The sequence below is a fragment of the Lissotriton vulgaris genome, chromosome 6, assembly GCF_964263255.1.
Source record: "Lissotriton vulgaris chromosome 6, aLisVul1.2, whole genome shotgun sequence".
Taxonomy (NCBI): Eukaryota; Metazoa; Chordata; class Amphibia; order Caudata; family Salamandridae; genus Lissotriton; species Lissotriton vulgaris.
Genome location: NC_141694.1, coordinates 1,047,141,064 through 1,047,168,577, shown reverse-complemented (window position 1 = coordinate 1,047,168,577; position 27,514 = coordinate 1,047,141,064). Strand labels below are relative to the sequence as shown.

The 27,514-nt window shown below is 48.1% G+C and overlaps 1 protein-coding gene across 1 annotated transcript in view; it reads right to left on the bottom strand.

Moving 5' to 3' along the window:
- NUP133 (nucleoporin 133) overlaps positions 1 to 27,514 on the bottom strand; it is a 1,523,409-nt gene that overhangs the window by 736,070 nt on the left and 759,825 nt on the right. Inside the window, exons 14-15 of the mRNA XM_086927107.1 lie at positions 549 to 643; positions 233 to 457 (exon numbers count right to left, since the gene is read on the bottom strand). Coding sequence (XP_086783233.1) covers positions 233 to 457; positions 549 to 643 — 320 coding nt within the window. The remainder of the gene's footprint in view (positions 1 to 232; positions 458 to 548; positions 644 to 27,514) is intronic.

The window sequence follows — 27,514 nt, the reverse complement described above, 5'->3', positions numbered from 1 at the left end:
ACCAAGACTTATAAAGAAACATTTATTTTTCATTATTTTAGTTAATGTTTATTCTCTTCAGTTATATAGGACTGTGCAGAATAAAACATAAGAGTTAACATAAGAACATAAGAGTTAACATAAAAACATAAGAGAAACATTACAATGTTTGCCAATAGCTGTCTCTGAACATATTCTTACTAACTTATAACAACTCTAATAAAGACAAATAGAATTTTTTTAAAACCATTACCTCTCTAAAAAAGACATCAGCAGGTGTGAGGTTTTGTGGAATGGGGCACTGTCTCTTATCCAATGCAATCATTATGGCAGCATTTACTAGAGCAGGAAGTTTGGAGTGGTGGTTTTTCAAAACAATGGCAGCAGATAGTTTCTCTGCATGTTCACAAATCAACAACCGAGTTGCCATAGCCATTCCCCTTACTGAGTATGTGTTGAGGCGCTCAAACAAGCCCACCTAGTAAAAAAAAAGAGGAAATTGTTAGGTGAAGCAACAGAAATTCCAAACATTCATTGAAAATGCTTCATAAACTTATTTCAAACCCTACCTCGTGAATGAAATCAATAAACAAAGAATGCGCCTTCATTTTATCCTCCAGTTGATGTAAGAGTATTAGGGATGTATTACTAAATCCACCAGCCTCTAAAAAAGAAAGAAAAGCCCATGATTAGTAAGCAAACGTTATCACATTTTTATAGGCCATGGTCCCAATTATTTTCTTTGCTTCAAATCGAAAATGTAATGGTATATGGGAGAAGGGAGGGCAGCGGGTGACTTCAAAGACCTTACAACGTACATCGGCAGAGGGGGGCCTTGGGGTCCCAAACTTTGAGTTTCATTTCCAGGCCTCACAGCTGCAATGGCTAGTGTAGTGGTTGGTCAGAGCGGGCTCGGAGGGAACCGACCTTGGGACCCGCACTGATTTACTACTGACTAAAATGCTGGACTCAGCGGTGACCATCCCCCACCTATCTTTGTTACAAACCACAGCCTTACGCTGCTTGTTGAAGACGGGGGATACACCCTTTTACACCTCGGCCTTACCCCTGGTTGGTCTACTCCACGGGAACCCAAGGACAACATTCACCCTAGTCCTGCTGAAGACATGGACCGAGACTGGAGGCGGTGGGGAACTGCTACCAACACTCTAAACTGATCTCCTTCGGGGACTTGTTGGAGAGTTATATCTTACAACCAGGCAAACCATGCCAATTTCTTATCAATGCGATAGTGGTGAGCACCTTCAGGGAGTTGTGTGGAGGGGGCCAGCAAGACGCACGCAGTATTGCATACAGTCTTAACATTGGGCACAGCAAGACACCAGGTAAAATGGTTATACACCTCACAGCTGGGGATGGCCTGCACGCCTCTGATGAAAGTACCCAACCGCTAGGGGACGAGAATAGGAAGAGACCTCACAGATCTAGAATGGGCCAAATTTTTTGCATATCTTAAGAAAGTCTCACAATATACGAGACTTAAATATGTACAATTAAATTATACCCATATGACACCTCACAGACTGTGAATGGTCTATGGGGGCGACACATGCAAATGTCAGAGATGCGCCCATGATAATGCAGATTTTGTGCACATGACCTGGGCCTGCGCCAGGCTCTTCGGGTTCTGGGGAGAGGGTTTGCGGCTCTCTGGGACAATAGTGGGATGCACATTGGAACACAGAGTTGGGGTGTGCCTATCGGGGCTTTTCCCCAGACTGCCCAAATGGAAGGTGGGTAACAGATTTGTGGACCTAGCATTGGTCCTGGCTAGAAGGCGAATAGCGATGACCCGAAAGTCTGGGACTGGACCGACAATTGACACCTGGAAGTGAGACGTGGCCTATTGGGCTGGGGCAGAGGGCAGAGTCCTAGCAAGGAAAGAAATGAGAGGGCTGAGACAACGCCCTATTGCAGGGCACTGGAGAGCGATCTTAGATGCGTGTAAAAACCCAGAACGGGATCAGAGCGATGACGAGGGAGATGTTAACGATACTTAAGCAAGAGACAAACAGGGTTGTTGACGAGGGAACATCTGGTTGGTTACTACAAGAAAGTCCCCAAGAAAGATCACTAATACGCCTGGACCCCTGTGTACTGAAAGATAGGAGACATGGGAACCGCCCTTACATAGCATTTACCCTCTCCCACCGTTGATAACACACGATTAGAGGGCAGTAATAGCCTGAAACCCAACAAGAAACAGTAAACCACTACCCTACACTCCACACTCCCCAGACAATTACTCTGCATTACTGACATGGCTACACAGCTTTGACCCCACAGTGTAGTTAGTTACTACGTTACCTATGTTGCGCAGTTTCACACAAACAAAGAGTATACATATTTGAAGACCCTCGCCAAAGGAATGAACAATAGCAAGCACAAACCTAAATTTCCTTTGGATGGGTTATACTTTGGTGATGTGGTATGCATTGATAAATGTCATAACTCCTGTTGGATACTGAACTAAAAATGGCTATTGAATAGGTATGAGAGAAAAAGAATCAAAATGTAATGATCATGATGAATGCCACAAAAGTGTTATTTGCAACTTAACTGCAAGTTTCCGTTTCTAAATGCTGTATACAATTGCTGCCTGTTAGTTGCCAGTTCGGCTTTTAGCCAGTCAACATAAATAGATACCTTCCCAAAGTCTGCATACCAATCTCATGTGACCTTTATAGAAAGTAGTACGCTATGGAATAAGGGAAGCAGATACAGCTTTCGATTGAAATCTAAGGAGACTTTATTCTGTCAAAGTTAATGTTCGCAGAAGCAGTGCGCAACCAGAGAACACCTAACCTTTCTGGATATTTTGCTTCATCAGAACAATGTCAGACTAATGACAAATGCCACTCCTGACATCTCCAGGGTGCAATTAAAAGCACAGAAAGCAAGCCAGAATAATAGTCAGACAGACCTGACAACTCATTCATTATGAATGGCAGTTTTCAGCTACATCCTAAAACAGTGAAGAATAAAATCAGTCCCTGGCAGAACTACTTTAAAATGTGAGATATGAAAAGAGCTTTGGCATAATTACTCATAGGTAAGCTCATGTGACAGGGTGTAAATCTTTTTCTGTGCTGAGCAGTATTATTGCCAATGGTGTATATCGAGTTTCAGCTAACACAAATAAGTTAATTGCTCGCCTAATGTGGTCCACTATCCTTTTTCCTAGCACAAAGCCGTGTTGCCACATGCAAGTCAGTATGGCACTGGTCTTGCTCAAATGAGTAGCCATGATTTAGGAATAAAGGTTGGCGTCGCTATTAATTAATAAAATAGGCCAATCCAGGATTTTCCAGTGGCTCCCCCTTCTTTAGAAAAAACACTACGTCAGCAGCTGTCCAAGAATCAGGTAAACTTACTAAGTTTAACAGCCACAAAGAGAGCTTAGATAATAGTGGAAACAACAGACTGCATAATTCCGAAGGTATCCCATCAGTCCCTACCGCTTTCTCAGAATGGAAGGAATCCATAGCTCTCTTGATTTCCATCAATGTTATTATCTAACTCTTCCCTATATTCCTAAAAGCGCGATTCCAAGCTAATTTAGTAGAGGAAGTCCTTATTCCTGTTCTGAGCGGGAATATGGTCTTCTTGATATGGTGACTGGTAGAACTCCACAAAGACTGACAATTCCTAGTCAAAATAATATACCGTAATAACCTCACCTCACGTTTTTAGTATGCGTTATGATTGCCTCACAAATATTGTATGATGACCCTGGTACAGTATTACTCTATGTATGTTTCTTTTGAAAAACAATAAAAATATTTTGAAAAAGAAAAAAAGAAACAATATACATGCTGCCAAAAATAGAACACAATATTCAACTTTATAGCTAGAATCCATTTAAAGAATGTGAATGTCTAGTAGTTGTCCATGAGGGCAATGACAACAGGTTTTAAAGACTGATGTATTTCCATTCTTAGGCAACGACAAGTCTCATCACAGTTCTCTGTATTAATACCATGCACCTTGATTTGTCGCATTGTTACTTTATGCTAACTTGTCACATAGACTCATCTTCGTAGGTCCAGAGTCTGCTTCACTATGCAACAGGTCACGCCCAATCACCGATGTAAGTGTTCATTACACTCAGAAAATGATAGCTCAGGTTCAAGGTGGCCATCATCATTATATCGGTTTGTGACTCATCAGTAATTTATCCCACAATTTTGTGTCAGCCATTCTAATGTAACCCTGCCTCAATCTGGTTTTCAAAACTATGTTATTAACAGCAGCATCTCAGCATATGTCTAACATCTGACACCTAACCTTGTGAGGCACAGTGGATTTCCCAGTCCGGGCCAGCACGAGCGCTGGTGGCGGCTGTTACAACAGTCTTTTTTGGTGCTCTCCTCCCCCATAGTCTCCTTTTCGATGAAATTCCTCACTACCACTCTCCAACAGTGCACCTCATCTTTCCATAGCCTCTCTCTAACCGTACATTTAATTTTTTTATAGTGCTACTCATAGTTCACTCGCACTCAGTTCTATGGTCTGCATGGTACACGTTCTTTGCAGCAGTCACATTAACCATCTGTGCTACTTTACGAAGAGCCAAAAATGGAACTAGACAACATTTTGTACTCTCACTAGCTGGAACATTAATCACCAGAGTTACCATATATTTTTATTGTTGCCTGAAAACTAACTGATGCACAAAGAAGTTCATGTGCTTTTAAACCTAAAATTATTTTTAAACACAACGCCCCCCCACCAATGTCAATGCCAACTGCGGCTGCACCAGTTGCACCACCCTAAAGTCAGTTATGCTCCCAGCAGTAGGGCAGGATAAGCATTTCCAGAAACGGGTAAGAGCTAATCTCATACCCATTACATGAGGAAAAAGATCTATCGGTCAAGCGTGAACTTCGGAGCGAGGGTATACAATACTCTCTCCTCTTTCCTGCGAGGCTCCGCATCATCCTTGATGATAAGACACAATTCTTTGATACCCCGGAGGACGTCTGTACTTGGCTCGAACTATATAGGGCTGGCAAAGATGGCTTCGGATCTTCCTTCCAGTCGACTTCGGAAACCGGACTACAACGGCGTTCCAAGAGACTTCGGAGCCGCCGCGACAAACCGGGCAAGCCTTCGACTGTGGAGACTATGGCTGAGCGGCGAGGAGTGTTGGAAATGGTTTCCAACCTATCTGGCTCCCAGGGCGGCCCCATCGTCGAAGAATCGGAACCGGGCGGCGAGGGAGCTCGCTCGGACACGGAGGACTCAGAGACTGATAGTGTTACCTTGCCGGTAGTTACTCCGGACTCGGCTGAGGGCATGCTGGATGGGCAGGGATGAACTCGGGTGAGCTGATTCCATTTGGGCGGTGGTTTGCCATGGGGGATGTGGGGGTTGCGGGTCATGCTGCTGGACTATGAACCACTAGTGGGGTTGGGGGGCCCTGCTATGTCAGATACTTTTGATTTGGGGCTCGATTTAGTCTCGGTAGCCCGAGGCTCGATGGCCCATTACTGGCGCCCGGCCCACACCTAGCCCTTAAGGCTTACCTGCGGTGGTGACCGCAGGATTAGTCGGGGAACAGGGGTTTTCCAGGGACACGGTTTGGATGGGAACTAGATGGTGCTATTTGAGTCCTATTCTGGGGTGGGTGGGAAGGGGTTTGTTTCAAAGGGAAGTTTGGTTGCTGTTGGGGGGATGGCCGCCATTAGTGTTGACTTGAATGTTATCTGTTTTTTGCTTGAGCGTTGTTGGGAGAGCCTGGGAGCGATGATGTGGGACAATGGCTGAGATCGCTAATGTGAAATGCGTCACTTGGAATGTGCGGGGACTTCACACTATGTCCAGACGCCACAAAATACACGCTTATCTAGTGCGTAGAGGGGTGCAAATAGCGCTGCTGCAGGAGACACATCTCACCAAGGCGGAAGGGGCGGCGCTACAGCGTAGATGGAGAGGGCAGGTTTACTGCACTACTTACTCAGCTTACGCGAGGGGGGTACTAATATGGATAAGGGCTGGGGTTCCCCTGCAGGTTTCCAAATCGGTGGTAGATCCGGAGGGTCGCTACGTGGCGATCTCTGGTACATTGGGGGGTAGAGCACTGAATATCTGTTGCGTTTATGCACCTAATGTGGACCAGCTCGCCTTCCTCTCCGGGTTGTCGGGCTCCTTGGCCCATTTCTTGTCAGGAACCCTCCTGCTAGGTGGCGATTTTAACTCGGTGGTGGATGTCGACGCTGACCGTTCATACCCCCCCCTTCCGGACTCCCCGGTTCGGCGAGTGGCTAAAGGCAGGAAGGAATGGCAGACGCATTGGGGGCTGACGGATATTTGGCGTGCGCAACACCCCGACACTAGAGACTATTCATTTTTTTCTGGCCTGCACAAACTACATGTGCGACTAGACGGGTTTCTGGGGTCGGCGGAATTGGTGTCCGCGACAGTACGCTCTGAATACTTAACCAGGACCATCTCGGATCACAACCCCCTCCTAGCGGTCTTCCGTTGGTTTCCCGGGGTCCCTAATGTACCTACTTGGAAACTGCGCCCCGAGATCTTAGAGGATATAGTCTTCAGGGCGGACCTGGAGGACAACATTTCTGACTATTTTGCGACCAATGGGGGCACTGCTGGATCGAGGGCGTCGGAGTGGGATGCATTCAAGGTAGTGATCAGGGGCTATTGTATATCTAAGAAAGTGGGAATGCGTCGTGTTATCCTCGATGACCTGGCTACTGCGGACCGGAAGCTCCGGGAGCTGGAACTTCGCCGCCCCGGCCATCCAGAACTTCAGGACCGTACTGCTGCGGCGAGGGAGGCGGTGGCAGCGGAGGTCGAAAGACTGCGTTGCTTTGATTATAAATTCTATACCACCAGATCGCTCACGGAAGGGGATAAGTCGGGCGCGCTTTTGGCTTGGTTGGCCAATCCCACGCGCCGGACTTCCCTGACGACGTCCATGCGCACCACGGAGGGTCTTGAGGTGCACACCCAACCGGACATATTAGATTGCTACCAGCGCTACTTTGAACGGCTGTACCGCAGTAACCTGACCCGAGATCCCACCCTAATAGACGATTATCTGCAGGCCTTAGAGATTCCCGCGCTGGAGCCCGCCGTGGCCAAGGCCCTGGGCACCGATATTGAACTGGGGGAAATCCGTAGCGCCATAAAGGGGATGGCGAGAAATAAGACCCCGGGCCTCGATGGGCTCCCAGTCGAATTTTACTCCACCTACGTGGACCTCTTGGCGCCCCGACTGTTAGTAGTCTGCAGAGAAGCGAAGCGCCTGGGACGACTCCCCGGCTCGATGTGTGAGGCCTTAGTAGTTCCCCTCCTCAAACCTGGGAGGGAGTCAGCTGACCCGGCGTCTTATCGACCGTTGTCTATGTTAACGGTCGACTATAAGATTCTAAGCAGCATATTGGCGTCGAGACTGCTGGGACACATGCGCTCCTTAGTGCACGAAGACCAGGCAGGATTTATCCCAAAACGCAATACGACCATGAATATTCGCCGGTTATTTCGTCTGCTAGAGGAACCGCACACGGAGGCCCTGTGCCCATTGGTCCTTTCGGTTGACCTGGAAAAGGCTTTTGATAGCCTAGAATGGGACTACTTGCGCAGAGTACTACTGAGCTTCGGTCTAGGAGAGGGCTTTGTCAGATGGACTACGGTGCTTTATGCCTCAGCATCGGCCAGGGTGAGGGCAGGCCCGCTGATCTCTCAACAGTACCCAGTAGAACGAGGCACGAGGCAGGGATGCTCGTTATCCCCATTGCTCTTCGCGCTAGCGGTGGAGCCAGTAGCACTGTCAGTTCGGATCGGAGCTTCTTTCGGCAGACTGCGGACCTTACCTGGACAGCACTATATTTCTCTGTATGCTGATTACCTGCTGCTCTTCCTTGAGAATTCAGACACTGCTTTAGACGGGGCTGCAGAGGCTCTGACAACCTTCGGGGAGGTCTCGGGCCTTAAGGTGAATTGGGCCAAGACCTGTCTATTTCCAGTTCGTAGGGGAGAACCCAGACCCGACACCAACAGAGAGATTAGGTGGGAATCTAGCTGCCTCAAGTACCTGGGAGTGTACGTGTACCATGACCCCGCCGACCTTCTAGACGGCAATATAGCCCGCTGTATTCGCGCGTTGCGAGGCAACATGGATTTCTGGGCTACCCTGCCGCTTTCGGTGGCGGGGCGTATAGCACCGTTGAAAATGGTGGCACTACCCCGGTTGATATACTATTTTAGGGCGCTTCCGATTTGGGTCCCGCCGGCCACCTTTCGGCTCCTGAGATCCATGGTGGTAGGGTTCCTCTGGGGATCGGGCCGCCGGAGAGTGGCGCTCAGGACCCTGATGAGACCAAAATCGGAAGGCGGTCTAGCGGTGCCAGACTTTGAAAAATACTATCTGGCAGCTCAATTGCAGACCTTCACCCAGGAGATAGCGAGAGAGTTTCGTGGCCCGGAGGAGGGGAGGGGCAGGGGAATGCCCAGACATGTTATTTCCTTCATCGCACTACGCCAGCACTTAGCCCTGCAAGACCTAACGCTTGAAGAACGGACTATTAGGTTGTGCTGGAATCGCGCCCGGGAGGAGCTGAAACTCCCATATGCACCGGAACTACCGCTGGGGATGTTAACTGCCTTGCCGCACGGGGAAACTGGTCGCGCCTAGGGCATTGGGAAGATGCAGGATTGCAGTTAGTGGGGGACCTTTATGAAGACGGGGTGTTACTGCCCTTCCAGGAGATCCTGGACCGTTTCGACGTTCCCCGAGGCGACTTCCTCCTACATACAGCTCTAATTAGAGCAATTCAGACGCACTGGAATAGTGGTATGGAGGAACCGCCTACGTCGCTGGTGTGCCAATATGTTATGATGTCCTCGGGGACGGTCAAGGCAGTCACGTGCTTATATAATAGACTGATAAATGAGGGTTTGCCCCCGCTCACCACACTGCGGAACCGTTGGGAAGCCGACATAGGAAAAGATACCGGAAACGACGTGGACACAACTAATGCGCCGAGCCTGGAAAGGAGCGCGCCACGCCCGGTTCCAACTGGTTCACTTTTATATACTCCACAGGGCCTACCTGACCCCGGCGAAAATCCAGCAATACTTCGCCACGGACACGGCAGATTGCCCCAGGTGCCGAGCACCCGAGGCAGACCTCATTCACCTGCTGTGGTCCTGCCCAGCGCTGTCCTCATACTGGCTTCTGATCGAGGACACTCTAAATGGGGTTACTGGGAGAACTTTGACTGTCGACGCAGCGGTGGGGATCCTACATTGGTTCCCGCATACCCCTAAAAATAAAATATCAAGCAAATTTATAGACTTAGGACTCATTCTCGCTAAAAGAGAGATAACCAGGAATTGGAAGGCAAGAGTTGGTCCAACAGGAGCTAAATGGTATAACGAACTTTTGAAATGGGCCACAGGGGAGAGCACTCTACGATACCAACTGGCGAGGCGGCAGCAGAATGAGAGGGCGCTAGAAACAGCATTGGAATGGGAGACATTAGTGCAGGCCCTGCGAGATTACTGCGCTTCCAGCGATTCTGAGGGCGGCGACGCAACACAACTTGAGTCCCGTTAGACGTCCACAACACTGATCTCTACGCAATTACCTAGGGTTTCTTCCCACGAGCGCTTTCTACACGTATCACACACTGATGGCGGGGTTGGGTGGGGGGAGGGAGCTGAGCAACTGTTGGGGAGGGTTTGTTCCATTAGGTTGATTTAGAAAAGCAGACGAAGGCCGTTGGATTATCCGGATCAGCTTCGACTTTATACAGGATCCCCACCTGCGATTTTGTAAGCAAACGCCGCCCGACCCTCGGGTTGTGGGCTGAATGGCTGTGTATTCAAGATGTTTCCTTACGGGGGATCGGATGTTTTTTTATTTCCACTGCAGATATGTTGCTGATCTAACATGTAACTTTGGCTAATTCCTGCAATCAAAATATATTTAAAAAAATTAAAAAAAAATTAAAAAATGAGGAAAAAGATCTATGTAAATGGTGGGATGTGATACTTCCCCGAAATCCAGCAAGCAAACAAGTTGAGATATTTTTTGTAGATGATTTATGGGAGTGTAAACTTCTCCCTGAGAATTTTTAAAAATTTTTGGGGTTCAATTTGCTAAAACGCCTCAGACCCCTATGGCCATTCATGAAATATTCCAGTACTTTCATGGTGCAGCAGGGAATCATGACCTTTCCTAGGAGTAGATCTCGTTTTTTTCAAATGTCTTAAGTCTGAAAATACTTCCACTATACCATGGTCATCATATTTTCATGGGTGAGACCCTTATGCCAAGGAGTACATTCAATTTGAAAGTGACAGAAATTTACCACGGATACTTCAGCCACAGCCATGGGTGCCTCTAAAAATTCCCTACAGTATCCAAGGGTCAGCTTTTATCCATTGACACCCCCTATAAAATGAGCACAGGAAATCTTATGACAAGAGTTACCTTAAATATCAGATCCAACATTCTCCTATGGATCCACCTAATATGCTAAGAATTACGTGCATCATGTCAGGGCCTTCGGCCAGGTATTTTGGAGCGTGTTCTGTGTGCCTGCTGCTGGGTATGACTGGGCTATAGCTTTTTCCGTCAGACAGTTCAAGTACCCACAGCCAATGATGGTGTTGAAACAGAAGCATATAAGGGCCTGCAGTTTGCCATAGGTAACACCTTCCATCTATATTCTATTTGTACCCCTGTTCATAAGGCAAGAATAACCTCCAATATGACAGACCAGCAACATATTTGCACGCATAGCATATATCGACTAACACACACAAACATTCTCACTCTATCTCTTGCACTCTTTCGTACATTTGTACTGCCACACACACACGCAGACACACTGCTACTTACACTTCCATTAGTCAATCTACTTTTATTGTGTTAGAAAAGCTTGCCCTGCTGCTTATGCTATACCTACCGTGCCTTTTAGGGAAGCTTAATAAAAAACATACTCTATACGCTATTCAAAAATAATAATATATTGCCTTGTCAATGTTTCTTACAAGTATGATGTGAATAAAAAGTACACTTCCGTAAAATAGCTTTATGGGGCTTACATTTGCCTTCACGTGTAGATGAAGTAGTTACAATATTGAAAATTAACTAAAGCACGTTCTAACCTGTAATGTCACAGCATCCAACTGATCTTATAAAATGCTTGACTTCTTCGGCAACCATGTACAATGTAAAAAAACACTACAAGTCTCAGAATGAAGCACTGTAGTAATGTGAAAGCCAGGAATGGCTGAAGGGGTCCACGATCATTAATTCATCACTATACCCCAAAGTCTCAGCCCTAGTATCCCTCCTCGCGCCATCCCACATTCTCAGTCCACTCCCCCCTCTTGCACCAGCCCTGTTGTTACAGATGGAATTATGTAGGCATCTAGTACAACGGAAAGAGCAGGTATTCTGTGGGTGCCTTTGTAGAAATATGTGTATATTCATGAGAGTTGTGTAATTTGTATTTGTGCAGAGCAAGAGGTGTGCTCATGTAAGTGTTTGGTGATGATGAATAGTGAGAGTACAGCATGAGTGGTGCGAGCGCAGGGTGAAAAATGTGCTGATGTGAGTGCCTGGTGAGCTGCATGAATGCAAGCGAAAGGAGAGCCCATATGAGTGTTGGGTGAGAGGTGTGCGTGCAGAGTGAGAGGAAGGAGTACAGGGTGGTGTGAGCGGTGTAATGCAGGGTGAGTGGTTTGCCTGTGTGTGGTGCATGGTGAGCGGCAAAAGTGAAGGGTGATCTGTGCAACTGACTGGTGAGCGCATGGCGAGATGAGTTAGTGCAGAGTGAGTGGTGTGTCCCTAGGAGGGTGAACAGAGTGCTTGTATGAATGCAGGCTGAGAGTTTGTCCATTTGAGTGCAGGGTGAGAGGAGAAAGTGCAGAGTGAGTGGTGTGACTTCAGGGTGAAAACTGTGTTTCTTTGCGTGGTGTGAGTGCAGAGTGATTGCTATGCCCATGTGAGTGAAGGGTGAGCTGTGAGAATGACAGGAGTGACTATGTGAATGTACAATGATCGATGTGTCGGTGTGAGAGTAGGGTGAGAGGAGTGACTACAGGGTGAAAAATGTAAGACGTGTTTGGGTGCGGGAAAAAGTGCAGAGTGTGAGGAATGAACGGTGAGTGATGTGCTTGTTTGAGTTAGACTGTAGAATGAGTAGTGAGAGTGACAGGTGAGTGAAATGTTACATGAGTGCAGGGTGAGTAACGTGCTTGTAGAAATGCAGGGTGAAAAGTGTGCGTGCATGATAAGTGGTGTGAGTGCAGTGTGATCGCTGTGAATGAAGGGCAAACATGAAAGTGAAGAGGGAGAATGAGGAGGGAGTTGCCTGAATGCAGGATGTATTCATAGACACCTGGAGTAACTCCGTATTATGTTGACGGCTGGTATACGGTTTCAGATGTAAGTTGAACTATTGCTATTATGGCATCAATTAGGGATAGAGGAAATAATGTGCTGACCTGCCAAGTGAGGAGAGATTTGTGAATATGTTGCACCACCGACACCGGAATTTAACATTCCCCTGATGAAGGGCTCCCTACAGCCCGAAATACATAGGGACTACAAAATTGGAGTATAAACTGGTGTTTCAGGTTAAATTTTCTTTCCAAACGTTTATCACCCAACAAATCAATGTGGATTATAAACTACATGTATACTGGAAAAATTCAACCTATGGAAACAGACTAATCTGCTTTAAACCTATTTAATGTGTATCAACAGACATTATGCTGTGCATTGAGGGGACACAACCCCACCCCCCCCATTGGGGTGGTGCTAATTTCAGTTGTTACCCACGCGCAATGATCAGTGAGCGATACCTGATCTGTACGCACAACTTTTTGAACCTTAACCCCTTCGCTGCTGGCCCGTTTCCGCCGCTGTGCGGTAAACAAATGAACAGGGCGGGGCGTGACGAACCCCAGCCGTCATCAGCACACGAGCACCACGGAGCGTGACGGCTGGAGTTCGTCACCAGCATGCAAGGGGTTAAAGAGTGGGTGCAAATGTGTTCTCTTGAACTGAGGTGTGCATGAACCACTATCTTGCATCTGATCCTGCAACAAATCTTCAGTGTCCTGATCAGGGTTGCCAGCTGATCGGATTCATACCAGCACCACTGGTATTTTGATGTCCCAGTCAGTACAAAAATAAACTAAATCAGCTAAAGCCGGTATTTTAGCACTTATTTGTGCATACTTCAAACAGCAAAGATAAATAGCACTTTTAAATGTGTTCTAGGACTGCATTAATGATTCATGACTAATAATCAAAGGAAACAGTCATAATACAAATGAATACATACCATTTAATTTACAGCCCTATTTATTGTCATGGCAAGGCCTTTGCAGGCTTTTTTAAACAACAACAAATGGCTCGTATTTTTCTCTTGGAAAGGTGGCATAATAAAGACAGACAAGTTACTTACCTTCGGTAACACCTTATCTGGTGGAAACTCTATCTTACTGCAGATTCCTCACCTTAGAATATCCCCCAGGCACCAGACTGGATCACGAAAATCTTGAGCAGTACCTGTGCCGATAGGTAGCAAATATCAGCTTTGCATCAACGCCTTCAGTGTTGGAAGGCAAGTCACAACTTTGGAGCTGGGGAACCTGGTTCAGGTCTCAGCTTCGGCTCAACATTGTGCTCATGTAAAGCACTCCAATACCTTCCGGCTGAGTTTGCGCTATAGTAAAACTGAAAAGAAAAAAAAGCGCTTGCAAAACAAAACTTGCGCTCTAAAAGTCCCTTCTAAACCAAGGGAGGGGAATCAGCAGCGCTGCACAAAGAAAAGAGCCCAACAAGCAGAAGGGAGGAGGGGGCAGCTGCAGCCCAAGTGGGAGCGAAGAGAAGCTGTTCAGACTAAAAACAAGATGGGAGGGTGTTGTTCTTGGAATGGTGGGGAGATTAAGTGAACTGGGAGTAACAGCGAGGACTGAGCAAAAGACAAATTAGTGAACTGAAGGAAAACATATGGCCCGTAGTGAAAGGATTCATGTGGCAGGGGCAGTATGCAGGGTGAAACAAAACAGCCCAATGGTGGGACAAATGTATGCTATTGACCAATGAAAATAAAGGAATTTGTAAAGGCAGAGCGAAGAACCAATGGAAAGTGCTGGGCATGTTTAAAAGCCCATAGTCTGAAAAACACAAGTCTCGAAGAAACAGCAAAGGAACTGCATAGGCGAAACCTACTAAAAATGCGGTGTATGACAGCTTGAAGCTTGCTGACCTTCTTGGCCAATGTAATGACCACCAGAAAAGAAGTCTTGATGGTAGAGAGCCATAAAGGACAAGAATGGAGCCTCTCAAATGGAGTATAGATTAGAAACTCAAAACAAGATTCCGATACCACTGGGGCATGACAAATGGGGTAGGAGGAAAAAGATGCTGTAATCCTGTTCGGAAATGAATCACAACCAGTGATTTAAAGAGGGAAGGTTTATCTGACAGCCGCAAGAAGACCAAATTGGCCGACGAAGAACTTTTTTTTTTGTTTATTTCATTTTCTCATACATAACAGATTGCAGAATTACACATTGCTGCTAAATATACATAATATCCGTATGCTTACACCAAACTTAACAATAAAAAAACCTTGGGATAGTCGAACTGTAAAATTGATAGGAAGCAATAATATACATTTGTATAATCAGTGTCTGTAAACCTTTTTGTAGTGGAGGCATACACAAGTTAACTAAACGCCAGACTATACCTATTTTTACAGCATTACACATCAATTCTTTATTTATAAAGTAGGGGGATTTCCGCAAATGGCCCCTGCTGCTGGTGATACTGCACCAGCAATTTCAGAATGACTTAGACACATCTACTCCAGTATTGGGCTCCAAATGTCTTTAGGTCTAGACGCTGTGGGCATGAGTTCCCAAAATGTTGAGAGTTGGGTTTGACAATATGTAATATCACTTAGCCAAGCCTTGACAGATGAGGCACTTGGTTCCCCCAGTGTATGGCTACCCTGCGTTTGGCCAATAATAGTAGCATAGAGTGTAATTTCTCTGAGCGTCAGGGGTCTCCTTCACATACCCCAGCAGTCTAATCAACGGATTGGGTGCCATTGGTACATTCAGGACTTCCCCAACAGTATTAAATATATCAATCCAATATTTTGCTATGGGGGGGGGGGACAATCCCAAGCAACGTGCAAGAAAGTTGCTGACTTCGCTCACCATCTCCAGCAGTCCCAATTTGGCCACAGTCCCATGCGGTGCAGCTGGGAAGGGGTTCTATAAAATCTATGCAAATATTTAAAATGAATCAAGCGTAATTTATAATTGGGGAATAGCATCCTTAGTTGTCCACAACAGAATTTCCATTGCTTATCTGAGTGTGTTGGGTTTAATTCAGTGTTCCAAACCTGTAGTGCTTTGGGATCTATCACTGAAAATGTATTTTGCATGGTGCTGTATAGCTGCATGATGAGCCTGCGTGGCAACGAACCAACCAATATTTGCTCAAGAGCATGCAGTGTGGTCGGCTGGTTGGGAAAAGAGGCGTGGAGCTGGCGATATGTTGCTCTTACACGGTAGTACAATAACAGTTCAGAGAAGATAAATGTTTTACCCCTGCTCCACAGCGGAGGGAGGACGGGAGGTGCCCTCGGGGTGAAGCCCTGCAAACGTGTTCATGCCTAGCCTGTTAGCCAGAGTCATGCTCCCCTTTTCCGCCTATGGTGGCAGCTGGCGATTATGCGCCAGTGGCATCGAGGGGGCATACAAAACCTCCAACTTGGCTCTTTTACACATGCCTTCCCATCCCAATCTCAACTGTATCTGTTTCTTCCCAGGGTCACTTGTATGGCTGAAATAACGCCACTGGGAGTGGAGTCAGTGCAACTCTGTCAGCCTCAACCGCCACATGTGGCTAAAATGGTGTGTGGACCCAGTGATGTAGGAAATGTGCTTAGGTACAGTATGCATATAGCTGAATGTCTGGTGTGTCTAAAGCTCCTTGCGCCAAGTGGAGGGTCATGATTTCCCATGATACTCTAGCTTGTTTGCCCGCCCACACCTATGACACCATCAGAGATCGCATTGTTTTGAAGAAGGCTGTGTAAGGGGGAGGGGAAGATTTCTGAACAGATATAAGAATTTAGGCAGGACTATCATTTTGGCAACCACTATTCGTCCGGCTGGCAAATAACCTTTGATGGAGACCAATGCAAGGCCTTGCAAGGCAAGGGCTCATCTGCCCTGAAGTTTAAAGAGCCTGCCAGGTGCTGAACAAACAGGAAAATGTCCTGGAGCTCCAGCCATTTCCAGAGATGTAAAGCCCCTTGGCACATGATCAACAACATCATCCCACCCTGTTTGTTGTAATACCAAATGGCAGTGGTGTTGTCCCTGAACCAGCCTCTCTTTGATGGATGGTAGGAAGGCTTTCAGTGACAAACTGATAGCTCTAAGTTCCAACAGATTGATGTGGAGCTGGGACTCTGCCAGAGACCAGATTACTCTGATCTCCACCTCTTCCAAATGGCTGACCCAAACCCAGAGGCGACAACTGTCACTATTGTGAGATCCAGGTGGGGAAGGGAGAGGGGTCTGCCACGGATCCAATCACGGTTCATTAGTTACCACTGCAGGTCTTTTTTAGTGCCATACAATATGCAGACCAGACCGAAGAGATTCCCCTGATGAAGCACTCACTGGAACTTCAGGTTCCACTGTGGAGCACGCACATCCAATGGGTATGTTTTACCAGTAGGATGCAGAAGGCCATGAGGTCCGGCATGCCCAGAGTCAGTCTCCTGAAGCTCCAGGGTGGAGGCTGAAACATCAGTATCATAGCCTGAATATCCGGGACTTACCACTCTGGAAGATAGGCCCAAAACTGCACTGTGCCCAGAATCACTCTATTGAAAGTGAGCATCTGAGCGGGAGTCAGGTGTGACTTTGGCACATTGATGAAAAACCACAGCAAACGCATGAGGTCCACCATAGTCTGGAGGTGGGAGACGAATGCCTGTGGCGTTCCAACCTTCAACAGTCAGTTGTCTAGGTAGGTGAAGACTGGAATCCCTGACCTCCGCTGGTGAGGCCATGAGGGAGCATAGCAAACTGAAAGTGATTATGGGTCACACTGAACCACAGGTAATGTCTGGGGCATCAAACAAAGAAGGCCACGGGTCCAAGGAAGCAGTATGAAGTACAAGATTTAATCAACCATGTACCTGAGGGGGATCCCTTTAAGGAAGTTGACCTCACACACCAAGTGTCATGCTTTATCATAGGGGTGCCTCCTTGCGTCAAAAGACCTGGTCTCTACACGGGCTACAACCCCCTCGCTATGAGGGAGGAGCTTAGGGATGTTTCAATGTAGAGGAGGAGTGTTAGACTAAAACCCTATGTGCACGTGGTGTGCTTAATATGAAGTGCAATGCTAAAGTGAATGTGGTTAAAACTGGCTACAAGGTTAGCTGTGTGGCAACTTTAATCGGCTACCTTGTGTGAGGATTGAAAACAAATAGCTGGAAATACAGTTGACATCATTAGATACCTTTGTATTAGTATATGACCAACATGTTTCGGCCCAAGGACCTGTCAAATTGTTGTGGCCTTCATCAGAGACCAGCATACAGCTACTGCAACGAAGTGATGTAAATTCACATGTAAAAGATAATGCACAGTATCAATGGTGTGTTATACTGAACCAGTGGTCCGGCTGTTCTGTATGTCCACCATTAGAACCATCTTTGGTCAAAGAAGTCACTGCATCTGTCATGGCCTACTAGCCAAAAGGTTACATGCGCCAATCCAACTGCTCAAATGCAGTGACCACGCATAGCAAGGGGGTTGAAGCCCGCGTAGAGACCAGGTCTTCTGACGCGAGGAGGCACCCCTATGATGAAGCATGACACCTTTGGTGTGCGAGGGGAACCGTCCTAAAAGAGATCCCCCATCAAGTACATGGTTGATTAAATCTGGTTGTACTTCATACCGCTTCCTTGGACCCGTGGCCTTTTTTGTGTTTGATAATACGAGTGGGGAGGTGGCCCACGCAGGTCCTTAAAACTCCTCTAGCCCCCTAGTGTGTATTCAATGTCTGGGGGCAGGCAGGATGGGGATATGAAAATATGTGTCCTGCAAGTCCAACGCTACCTGCCAGTCTCTTGGATCCAAAACATGAGGCAAAGTGAGCATGTTGAACCTCTATTTTAGTAGAAAGAAATTGAGAGGGCGCAGATCTAAGACGGAATGGAGGTCTCCGTTCTTCAGTACCAGAAAGTAGTGGGAATAACAACCACGCCCTGTTATGTACCCCAATGTACCCCATTCTAGGCCTAGGTAGCTACACAACCTTTTACCTACATTTGGTCTACCTTGCTCTGCATAACGGTTTTAGCACTGACCTTTTACCCAGTTATGTGCTGAATATATTTCAATTAGTTTCCTGGAAACTCGCCTAATTTATTTTGCATGAGGATTCTTAGAAAAGTCCCTGCACATGACGTACATAACAGCATGAACATACTCTGTGTAAAAGTCATGGTCATCTTCATACTAGGGTGAAAGATCTGCTTTGCTTAATCACTGATATTGTTCTAGGGTCATTTGCATAATCATACTCACAACATATCGATTGTGTAAGGAACCCAGAGTCTATCTTTATGGTATAAAAGAACCATACCACGACTAGATATGTAGAGAAGAAGCTTCACGCTAACACTAGACGCGGAGGGCTCGTCCTTCAGAAGCTACAACACGCAGTGGTCTGACATCCCTTGCGGGGTGTCCAACTCAAGACCAAGACGGGGTATATAAGTCCTACATCTTCACTGGACAAACCAGAGGAGAAGGTTCCACGCTGACACAAGACGCTGAAGTTCGTGCCTGCAGACACTCCAGCACGCAGTGGTCTGACATCCCTTGCGGGGTGTCCAACTCAAGACCATGACTGGGTCCTTTGTTCTCTCCCATCAGGTAATGGAGTTGGCTCTTTCCTAGGGATTCCTGGCTTTACAACCACATACATGCTAGGTACACTTGGGTAGGGTTTGCATCTTAGGAGTAAGTTTGAATACTGCTCTGTATCTATATGCCTTCAAATATTAACTGTTTTAGTACCATGGTAGAATTCTACTTTTTATTTATTCTGTTGGAGCTTATAACCTTTTACATCCGTTTCGGTCTAATGGTTGTCATAGCACACATGTTTTATAATAGAATGACGATGGGTCAATAAATGCTTATTGAACAAGTCACCAACGTTTATTCTTTGTACATCTCGGAGACTAAGTGAGTATGATTGACTGAGTGAAAAGTACTGTACTGTTTCCATGATCACTGAAGGATCAAGGGTTGTCATGCCTTGTGAGCTAGTCTAACATAGCCTTAGGGGATGTCTGAAATCAGTATGGACACCAATCCCTTAGTTTATATTGTCTAAAGGCGCAGGTCGTATGTATTTTTAGGAACAACACGACAGCCCTCTCTCTGGTATCGGTAGTCTTTCGATGGCCCCCTTCGCCAAGTGGGTCTACACTTCCTGGAAGAGTAAAGCGAAATGGTCCTCAGTCAGCAGTCCTTGAGATGGTGGCATGGGTTGGCATACCCAGTCTACACTATCTGGAGCAGCACCGGCGATGCTGGATCATTAGGACAGATGATGTCTGATCCCGCCCCTACAAGTTGTGTGTGCCGGTTGGAGAACACACTAAAGAGGTTTGGAGGATGCGGAGGTTGGGGGTGCAGGGAACTAAGTAGCTCGCTGTGTATGGTTCTGGCGCCCTCTTTAGGCTCTGCGGTCCCTTCCTTTACCAGTTAGGGCTGATACTGTGGATACCCAAAATTCCCCTGTCACGGCAGGGACGAAAAGACTATTGTTGGTGCCAGGCCGAAAGGGAGAGACCCAAAAATCGAGCGGTGACCCTGCTTTTGCAAATATCGCTCCTTTTGCGTGTCAGCCTTGTGAGAAGTTAGCCTGGTATATGATGTCCACTATTCTAGTGGGCACCTTGCACCAGTCCAAACGACCCTTATTGATGGTAGGTTATAAAATCAACCTTATAGAAAGCTATCCTAGTGGTAGCTGTGGAGAGCAGCCTTCAGGCTAAGACTTGGAGACAAGATAAGCAAGTTGTTTTACCAATTATAATCTCTTGAATGATCAAATGAAAGCACACCACACAAGGTATATATCAAATATATGTATTTATTCTAAGCACAACCCCTCTGCACTCTTTATGAGGTCAGAGGTAAAACTACAATACAAGGAACTTAATTAGCGTACATTAAGTTGCACAGTATACGTTATGCCCTAGGGGCCTCACAAACCATATACTAAAATAGTGGTATAAGAACCACGTGAGAGTTAGAATGCAGGCTTAGGGCCTGTGGAATCGCTGGGGCTGCCTAGAACCACCAAAGGTTAGGATGTAGGAAGCCCACGGGACACGCGTGCATTGTCTAAACACAGCCGCGGGTTACCATTGACTTTCTATGGAGAACGTACAAGTTACAAAGTTACAGTTTAAGGGTACTTCTAGATGAACTACGATGGAACCCTTTTAGACTAGGACACTTTGAGAGTCAAGACCCACGGGAGCACCGGAGTACTCATGTTACCTTACCCAGGGAAGCAGGGTGCATAGGTGCCTGTTGGTGTCGGGTTTCGTCGTCGATTCCAATGGAGAGCTGCAAAGAAGTGCTGCAGGAGACTAGAGAAAAAGTGTCCGGGTGGATCAGAGATGCGAAGAACCTGAACGCAGAGGAGACAGAGTCCTGGTCACTAGCCAGTGACCAGGATGGCGATAGGAAGATGCCAGCCGATGTCGGGTGATTTCAGGTGAGAAAGTGAAGCTTGTCTCTTCAACCAGGAGGCGTCGACGACGACTAGGAGCTGGATACGAGCTGTCCCACGAAGGATCTAGTTGACTGTGGTGTCGGTATCTGGATTGGACCCAACAAGCCTTGGTAAACGCAATCCACGCAGGATGTCGAGATGGGCTTCGGTGCAGACCAGCAAGGTCTAAGGAACTCCCCTCCCCTTTGGAGAGGAGTTGGAGCAAGCCTGGAGCAACCAGGAAAGCAAAGTAAATCAAGAATTGGTCTTCGTGGGGGCTCACTAGCCAACGGACTAGAAACCGCGAAGATGCGTCAAGCTGAAATGCACAAAGCGGGCCCACGGGACACTCGTGGAGTGTGGGCCTCTGGGCTTCGGTGCAAAAGGTGCTCGGGCTGGGGCTTCAAACACCCCAATGCACAACTTCGGGATACCTCAGGAAGTAGGTGTAGGTTGCAAAATGCAGGATGTCCAGGAGTTCCGGTTCCACGTCTCTCGAGTCCGCTACAAGTCTCAGCTTTGCTCGGAGCGCAGGTCAGCGTCAGAGATGTCTGGAAGTCTGTGTCCTGTGTCGCAGATTCTTCAGGATCCGGCGGGAGCCTCGAAAATGCAGACCGGCAAAGATGCAGTTGGTCCCTGTTTGTACAGGGTGGTCACTCCTTGACCACAAGGGAGATTTCTTCCGTCTTCCAGTCGATATGGACTGTCGAAGGTCCAAGATATATGTTGCAGAGTTTCGTCCAGGATAATCTAAAGTCCTAGGGACTGGGGTTCTTTACTTATAGTAAGTTTAGGGGTTGGACTATCTCTAAGTTCCCTCTTATGGGTGGACCTGGGGATGGGGTGGTTACACCCCTTCCCCTTTGTCCAGTTTCGCGCCAGAGCTGGGGCTGAGTGCCTCAGCAACCGGTTTGAACTGGGAAATGCATGGAGCACCTTGTGTGACCCAGGCAGTGTCTGAAAAGCATTCACTGAATGCAACCCTCCCTGCCCCAATACACTAAAGCCTGCCCGGGGAGGTGCTAGCACCTCCCTGGACAGGAAACCTATTGTCCAGGTCTCCCGGTCAGAGTTTCGTCCAGCAGCGGGAGAGCAGACTCGTGTCTGCGACAGCAGCATACATTTTGTGATGCTGGGGCTCTGTTTAACTTTAACCGGGTTTAACAGTAAATACATGTCTTCCCCCTCTAGAAGGGAGGAATGCTACCCCCGCCGCAAGAACTGGCGGGGGGTAGTATTCCAAAGTATTTGACACCTTACACAACATGTTTTGATAAAGCCAAACCAAAGTTAGCATTAACCGTGAGGATTATAATGCACTTAAAAGTATATGGTATGGCTATATCATACAACAGCTATAAGGAGATGGTTCCAAAAGCTGCAGAGGGGCTCAGCTCATGCTAGGGCACCTTCTCACATAAAACCAAGCACTCTGCCTCCAGGATTGTCAAGGCCTGCCATAGGAGTGACTTATAGGTTACTATGTGTCTATATATAAGGTAGATATAGATATACTATATCTAAGTAAGGGGTGATTACACCACCTTACCCAGGCTGTAAGTACAGACCTACGGTGTCAGTTTGGAAGGCTAACCAGGGGTGACAATACATGCTGCAGCCCCTGGTAGGCCTAGGGTGCACCTATGCCCTGGGTACCTAAGGTACCATATGCAGGGACTCACAAGGGTTACCCAGAAACCTATCTGGTATGTACCTAAAGTACATGGAGTCCATTTTATAGAGAAAGCAGATAGATTGGGGCCCTGAATAGCAGGGTCCCAGTCCAACTAAGTTGAAAACCAACAAAACACCAGGCAAAAAAGTGGCGGTAACCATATAGTCAGATTTTCACCTTCCTACAAGCCTTCTCGCCGAACAGGTGGGATCCATCAAAGGGCAAGCCAATCATGGTGACTGAATGCTTCCCGAAGGTATCAAAGCCTCTTCGGTGGTGTAGTAGGGAACACGCTTGGGTTGCCAAGAAGCACTGAACCACCAAGTTCTCCAGGGAGGAGTGCTAGGTACGGAACACTGGGTCCCCTGGGGGAGGACAATGCTGTTGGGCAAGCATGCGGTGCACAGGAGCCCCTGTGCATGGTTTAAGACAGGCATCTGGGAGTGTCAGTGAGGGATTCATTAAAGGACAGTAATGGTTCCGGGGTGCCTGACCCTTCCAGAGAAAGCTCAGTAAAGACATTCAACTTGACCTTGACAGCGGGGTGCTGAAGGTCGAGGACCTGCACCATCCTACGCCTCACCAGGGCAAATGATGCGCCTTCCTCTGAGGCCTTGACCGCAGGGGACAACAAGCCAATGTCCAGTAAGGTGTCTAGGCGACTGGCATCTCACAGCTCCTCATACCAGTTTCCCTCCTCCAAAGGGCCATACACCTTCTCCTCATCACCCCTGTAGGGGGTCATAGGGTGACTCTAGTGGAGGAAAGTTCAGGGGTTGACAGGAATAGGGTGGCGCCGGGCTCAGCATCAAGCAGCCCTGGTTTGATGTTGGGAATGACAGTGGATTATTCGTCAAACGACACCAATGGCACCGTAGCAGGCGTTGGATGAAACAATTGTGGTAAGTGGAGGTACCCTAGGTGGCATTATCCTTAGCCCCAATGGATCGACCGCAGCAACTACTCCTGGACCAACCTCAAGTGCATCCATGGGAACAGGACTGGGAACAACGCAGACCCGCCTTCTTCTGCGCAGCCAGAAGCTTTATCGCCCACACGAGAATAGCCTACGAATGCAGGGTCTTGCACTTGGCACGAGACTTGGGGTCATGTATCGACCCCAGACACCAAAGACAAAAAATAGGAATCCGACACAGAGATCTGATGGTGACAATCCCCGCAAGGCTTGAAACCAGAGGGTTTCAGCTTGTCCCTAGCACACCGGGATCAAGCTAAAAAAATAAATAGTCGACAAAAGAACAAAACAATGCATCTGTAAGAGAAATACATTAGTTATAGATACCTTATCTTATAACTACCCCCAGGTATCAGACTGGCTCCAGAGACTTTTTCTGTAGCAGCACCCCTGCGCATCAGTAGGTAGCATCAGTCGACTCCGCATCAGTCGTCGGCATCGTGGTCACCGGGATGACGTCGCTGTGTCTACTAAGACGCCACCCCTGCGTGCTGACGTCTTTCCACGCCAGAAGCACATAGCCATGCAAGACACCGACCACTGGTGGACAAAACTAGGGCCCTGAAATGGAGTCCCTATCCCTAGCAGTCAGTTTGCAGAACGGGGAGGATGTGTGGGGCGGTAAGGAATATATAACTAATGTATGGCTCTACAGATACATCATTACCGAAGGTAAGTAACTTATTTGTCTGAAGGAGACCATTACTTATAGATTCTTTACCTTAGAATAGATATCCTAGCAATGCCAACCCCAGAGGTGGGCCTGCGATCTAAGTTCACAACAGAAAAGAATGGCCAAAAAAGCTGTCTCACCAGACTTGGCCATCCAGGCAGTAATGTTTTGTGAATGTGTGCAGGGATGCTCACATAGCTGCCTGGCAGAAGTCAATCAGCTAAACTCCAGGTACCAAAGCAGCAGAGGCTGCCTTCGCCTTGGTAGAGTGGCGCACAGTCCTAGTGGGGGTTCCTTTTTTTGCCAGAGAATAGCTGATTTTGATGCTTAGGACAACCCATTGAGAGATGGTACGTTTGTGCAAGGCCAAACCTTTCTTGGCGCCCACATAACCCACAATGAGTTGATCGTCCACCTGGAAATCTTTAGTGGGGTCAAGGTAGAAGGACGGTGCATGTTTAGGGTCCAGACGGTGGAGTCTCTCCTCCTCTTTGGAAGGGTGCGGAGGGGGGGAGAACGTGGGAAAGAGGTAACCACTTCGGGCAGAAAAGAGGGTCTAGTGCGAAGGACCACGGATGAATTGCAAGAAAAGGAGGCTTGGAGGAAAGAGCCTGAAGCTCACTCATCCTGCGAGCAGATGTGATGGTAAGCAGGAGAGCAGTCTTCAAAGTAAGAAGATGAAGAATACAATTATGTAGTGGCTCGAAGGAAGCACACATAAGGTAAGTAAGAACAAGATTCAAGTCCCACTGAACCATTACGAAAATAGGAGGAAAGAGATGAGTAATGCCCTTCAGAAATCTATTTACAATCAGAGACTTGAAGAGAGAAGGCTGATTAGGAAGGCACAGAAAGGCAGAGAGGGCTGAAAGGTACCCTTTAAGAGTGCCCACAGCAGAGCCCTGCTGGGCCAAAGTTAGAAGCAAGAGGAGAACCTCTGAAAGAGGGGCAGAAAGGGGATCCACAGCCTTTGCTGTGCACCATGCCACAAACTTGTTCCATCTACAGAAGTATACAGTTTTAGTGGAGGGACACCTGGCTGCCAAGATGACATTACAGACTTCGGGAGGAAAGTTGAAAGCTGTCAACTGCCACCGATCTCCACCTCTCCCAGGTGGCCACCCCATCCGAGGAGTGACGCTTCCATCACTACTGTGAACTTTGGTTGGGGAAGGGAGAGGAATCTGCTGCTGACCCAATCCTGGTTCTGGAGCCACCACTGCAATTGACGCGCAGTCCCCTCAGAGATCTCGGTGACGTCGGAAAAATTCCCCTGATGCTTTGTCCACTGGAACTTCAGGTTCCACTGCAGACCCACAATATGCAATCTGGCATGATCCCCCAGCAGGAGGCAGGAGGCCATGAGGCCCAGCTGCCTCAGGGTCATTCTCACCGAAATCTGGGATAGAGGCTGAAGCATCTGTATCATAGCCCGAATATCCCAGACTCACTGCTCAGTAGGATACGCCCGAAACTGCGCTGTATCCAGAACTGCTCTGATGAAAGGAGTTTCTGAGAGGGAATCAGGTGTGACTTTGGCACGTTTATAGTGAACCCCAGCGAGTGCAGGAGGTCTGCTGTAGTCTGGAGGTGGGGGACGACACCCTTGGGTGAGCTCGCCTTCAACAGCAGTCGTCGAGATAGGGGAAGACTGGAACCCCTGAGCTGCGCAGATGAGCTGCGACCACCGCCATAACTTTCGTGATCACCCGAGGGCACTGGTAAGGTCAAAAGGGAGCACGGTAAAATGAAAACCCTTGTGGCCTACCGTGAACAGTATGTAACACCTGTGGGCTGGCACAACAGAGATGTAAAAATAGGCATCATGCAAGTCCAATGCTACCATCCAGTCTCCGGGATCGAGGGTAGACAGGATCTGAGCCAATGTGAGTATTTTGAACTTCTCCTTCCAGAGGAACCGGTTGAGGGCACCGAAGTCTAAGATAGGACGCAAGCCTTTGTCCTTCTTGGGTAACAGAAAGTAGCGGGAGCAACACAACCAACTTCTGGCACAGGGACCCAACGGATAGCTCTCTTGGCCAAGAAAGCTGCAACCAAGGTAAGGGCCAAGCGATCCTCCTACATGCGATGGAGTGCTGGTGGCATGGAGGGAGGGGTAATCTCGAAGGGCAGAGAAGCCCCTTTGGACTATCTGCAGAACCCACCTCTCCGACATGATGATTTGCCAGTGGGGGAGGTGATGTTGATCCTGCCACCCACTGGCGGTCCTGAAAAGTCGGACTAGGAGAGTTCGGAGGCTGCTGCAGAGAGGGCACGGGTAGGCTGACTACAAAAAGGGCGAAAGGCGGACTGCGTGGGGCGAGAGGCTGCCGCGAGGCCCAAGGATCTTGCCGTAGCCCTAGAATCCTTGAAGCGCTCGAGCGCCGAGTCTGCCTTGTCACCGAACATAAGAAGGCCATCAAAGGGCATGTACAGAAGAGTGGATTGGACGTCCCCAGAGAAATTAAACTTCCTCAACCAGGCGTAGCACCTCAAGGCTACTGATGTGGAAACTATTCTGCCCAGAGTCGGCGGTATCCAGCCCACACCGAATGGTGAACTTAGCTCCATCTCTACCCTCTGCCACTGCGCTGGTGAGAACAGCCAGGGCCTCCTCCAGGCACAGTGGCAGCACTTGTTCAACGGAATCCCACACTGTATGGGTATAACGGCTCTAGAAGCAAGTGGTGTTCACCAATCGCAGCACTAAGCTGGCGGAAGAAAACTTCTTCTTCCCTAGGTGGTCCAGCTTCTTGGATTCCCTATCAGGAGAAGCAGTTGGGAAGAGGAGGCTTGGACCACCAAGCTCTCATGGGTAGGGTGTTAGGAGAGGAAAAGTGGGTTGGCCGGCCGGTCGGTTGCGTTGGGCAATAATCCGTTTCACAGGAGCCCCTGGGCTGGGCTTGGACCAAGTGCCCAGAAGGACATCGGTGAGGGCTTCATTAGAAGGCAGCAGGGGCTCCAAAGAGGCTGCTGCAGGTTGAAGTACCTATGTCAGGAGGTAGTTTGGCTGCCACAGCAGTAAGCTCCAGCCCCAAGGCATCGGCCACCCCTACTTACGAAGCTCCCTCCTCTGTAGCCGCTGTAGGGGGGAGAGCAAGCCAAAGTCTGGAGAGGTATCCAAACCACTGGCTTCACCCAGTTCCTCTCGCCAGTCCCGCTCTTCAAGCTGGTCAGCTAAAAGGTCTCCAGACCACTCCCAGTCCTCCTCAACCTCCTCTGGCTGCCAATCAGTGCGGTAGGGAACACCAGGGATGAATAGCGGTACACAAGTACCGTCCGGCGCCGGTACTGATATCTAGCGACGTCGGTCCAGCACCGTGTCCAAATCGGGGTGAGGCTGGGGTCGATGCTGGT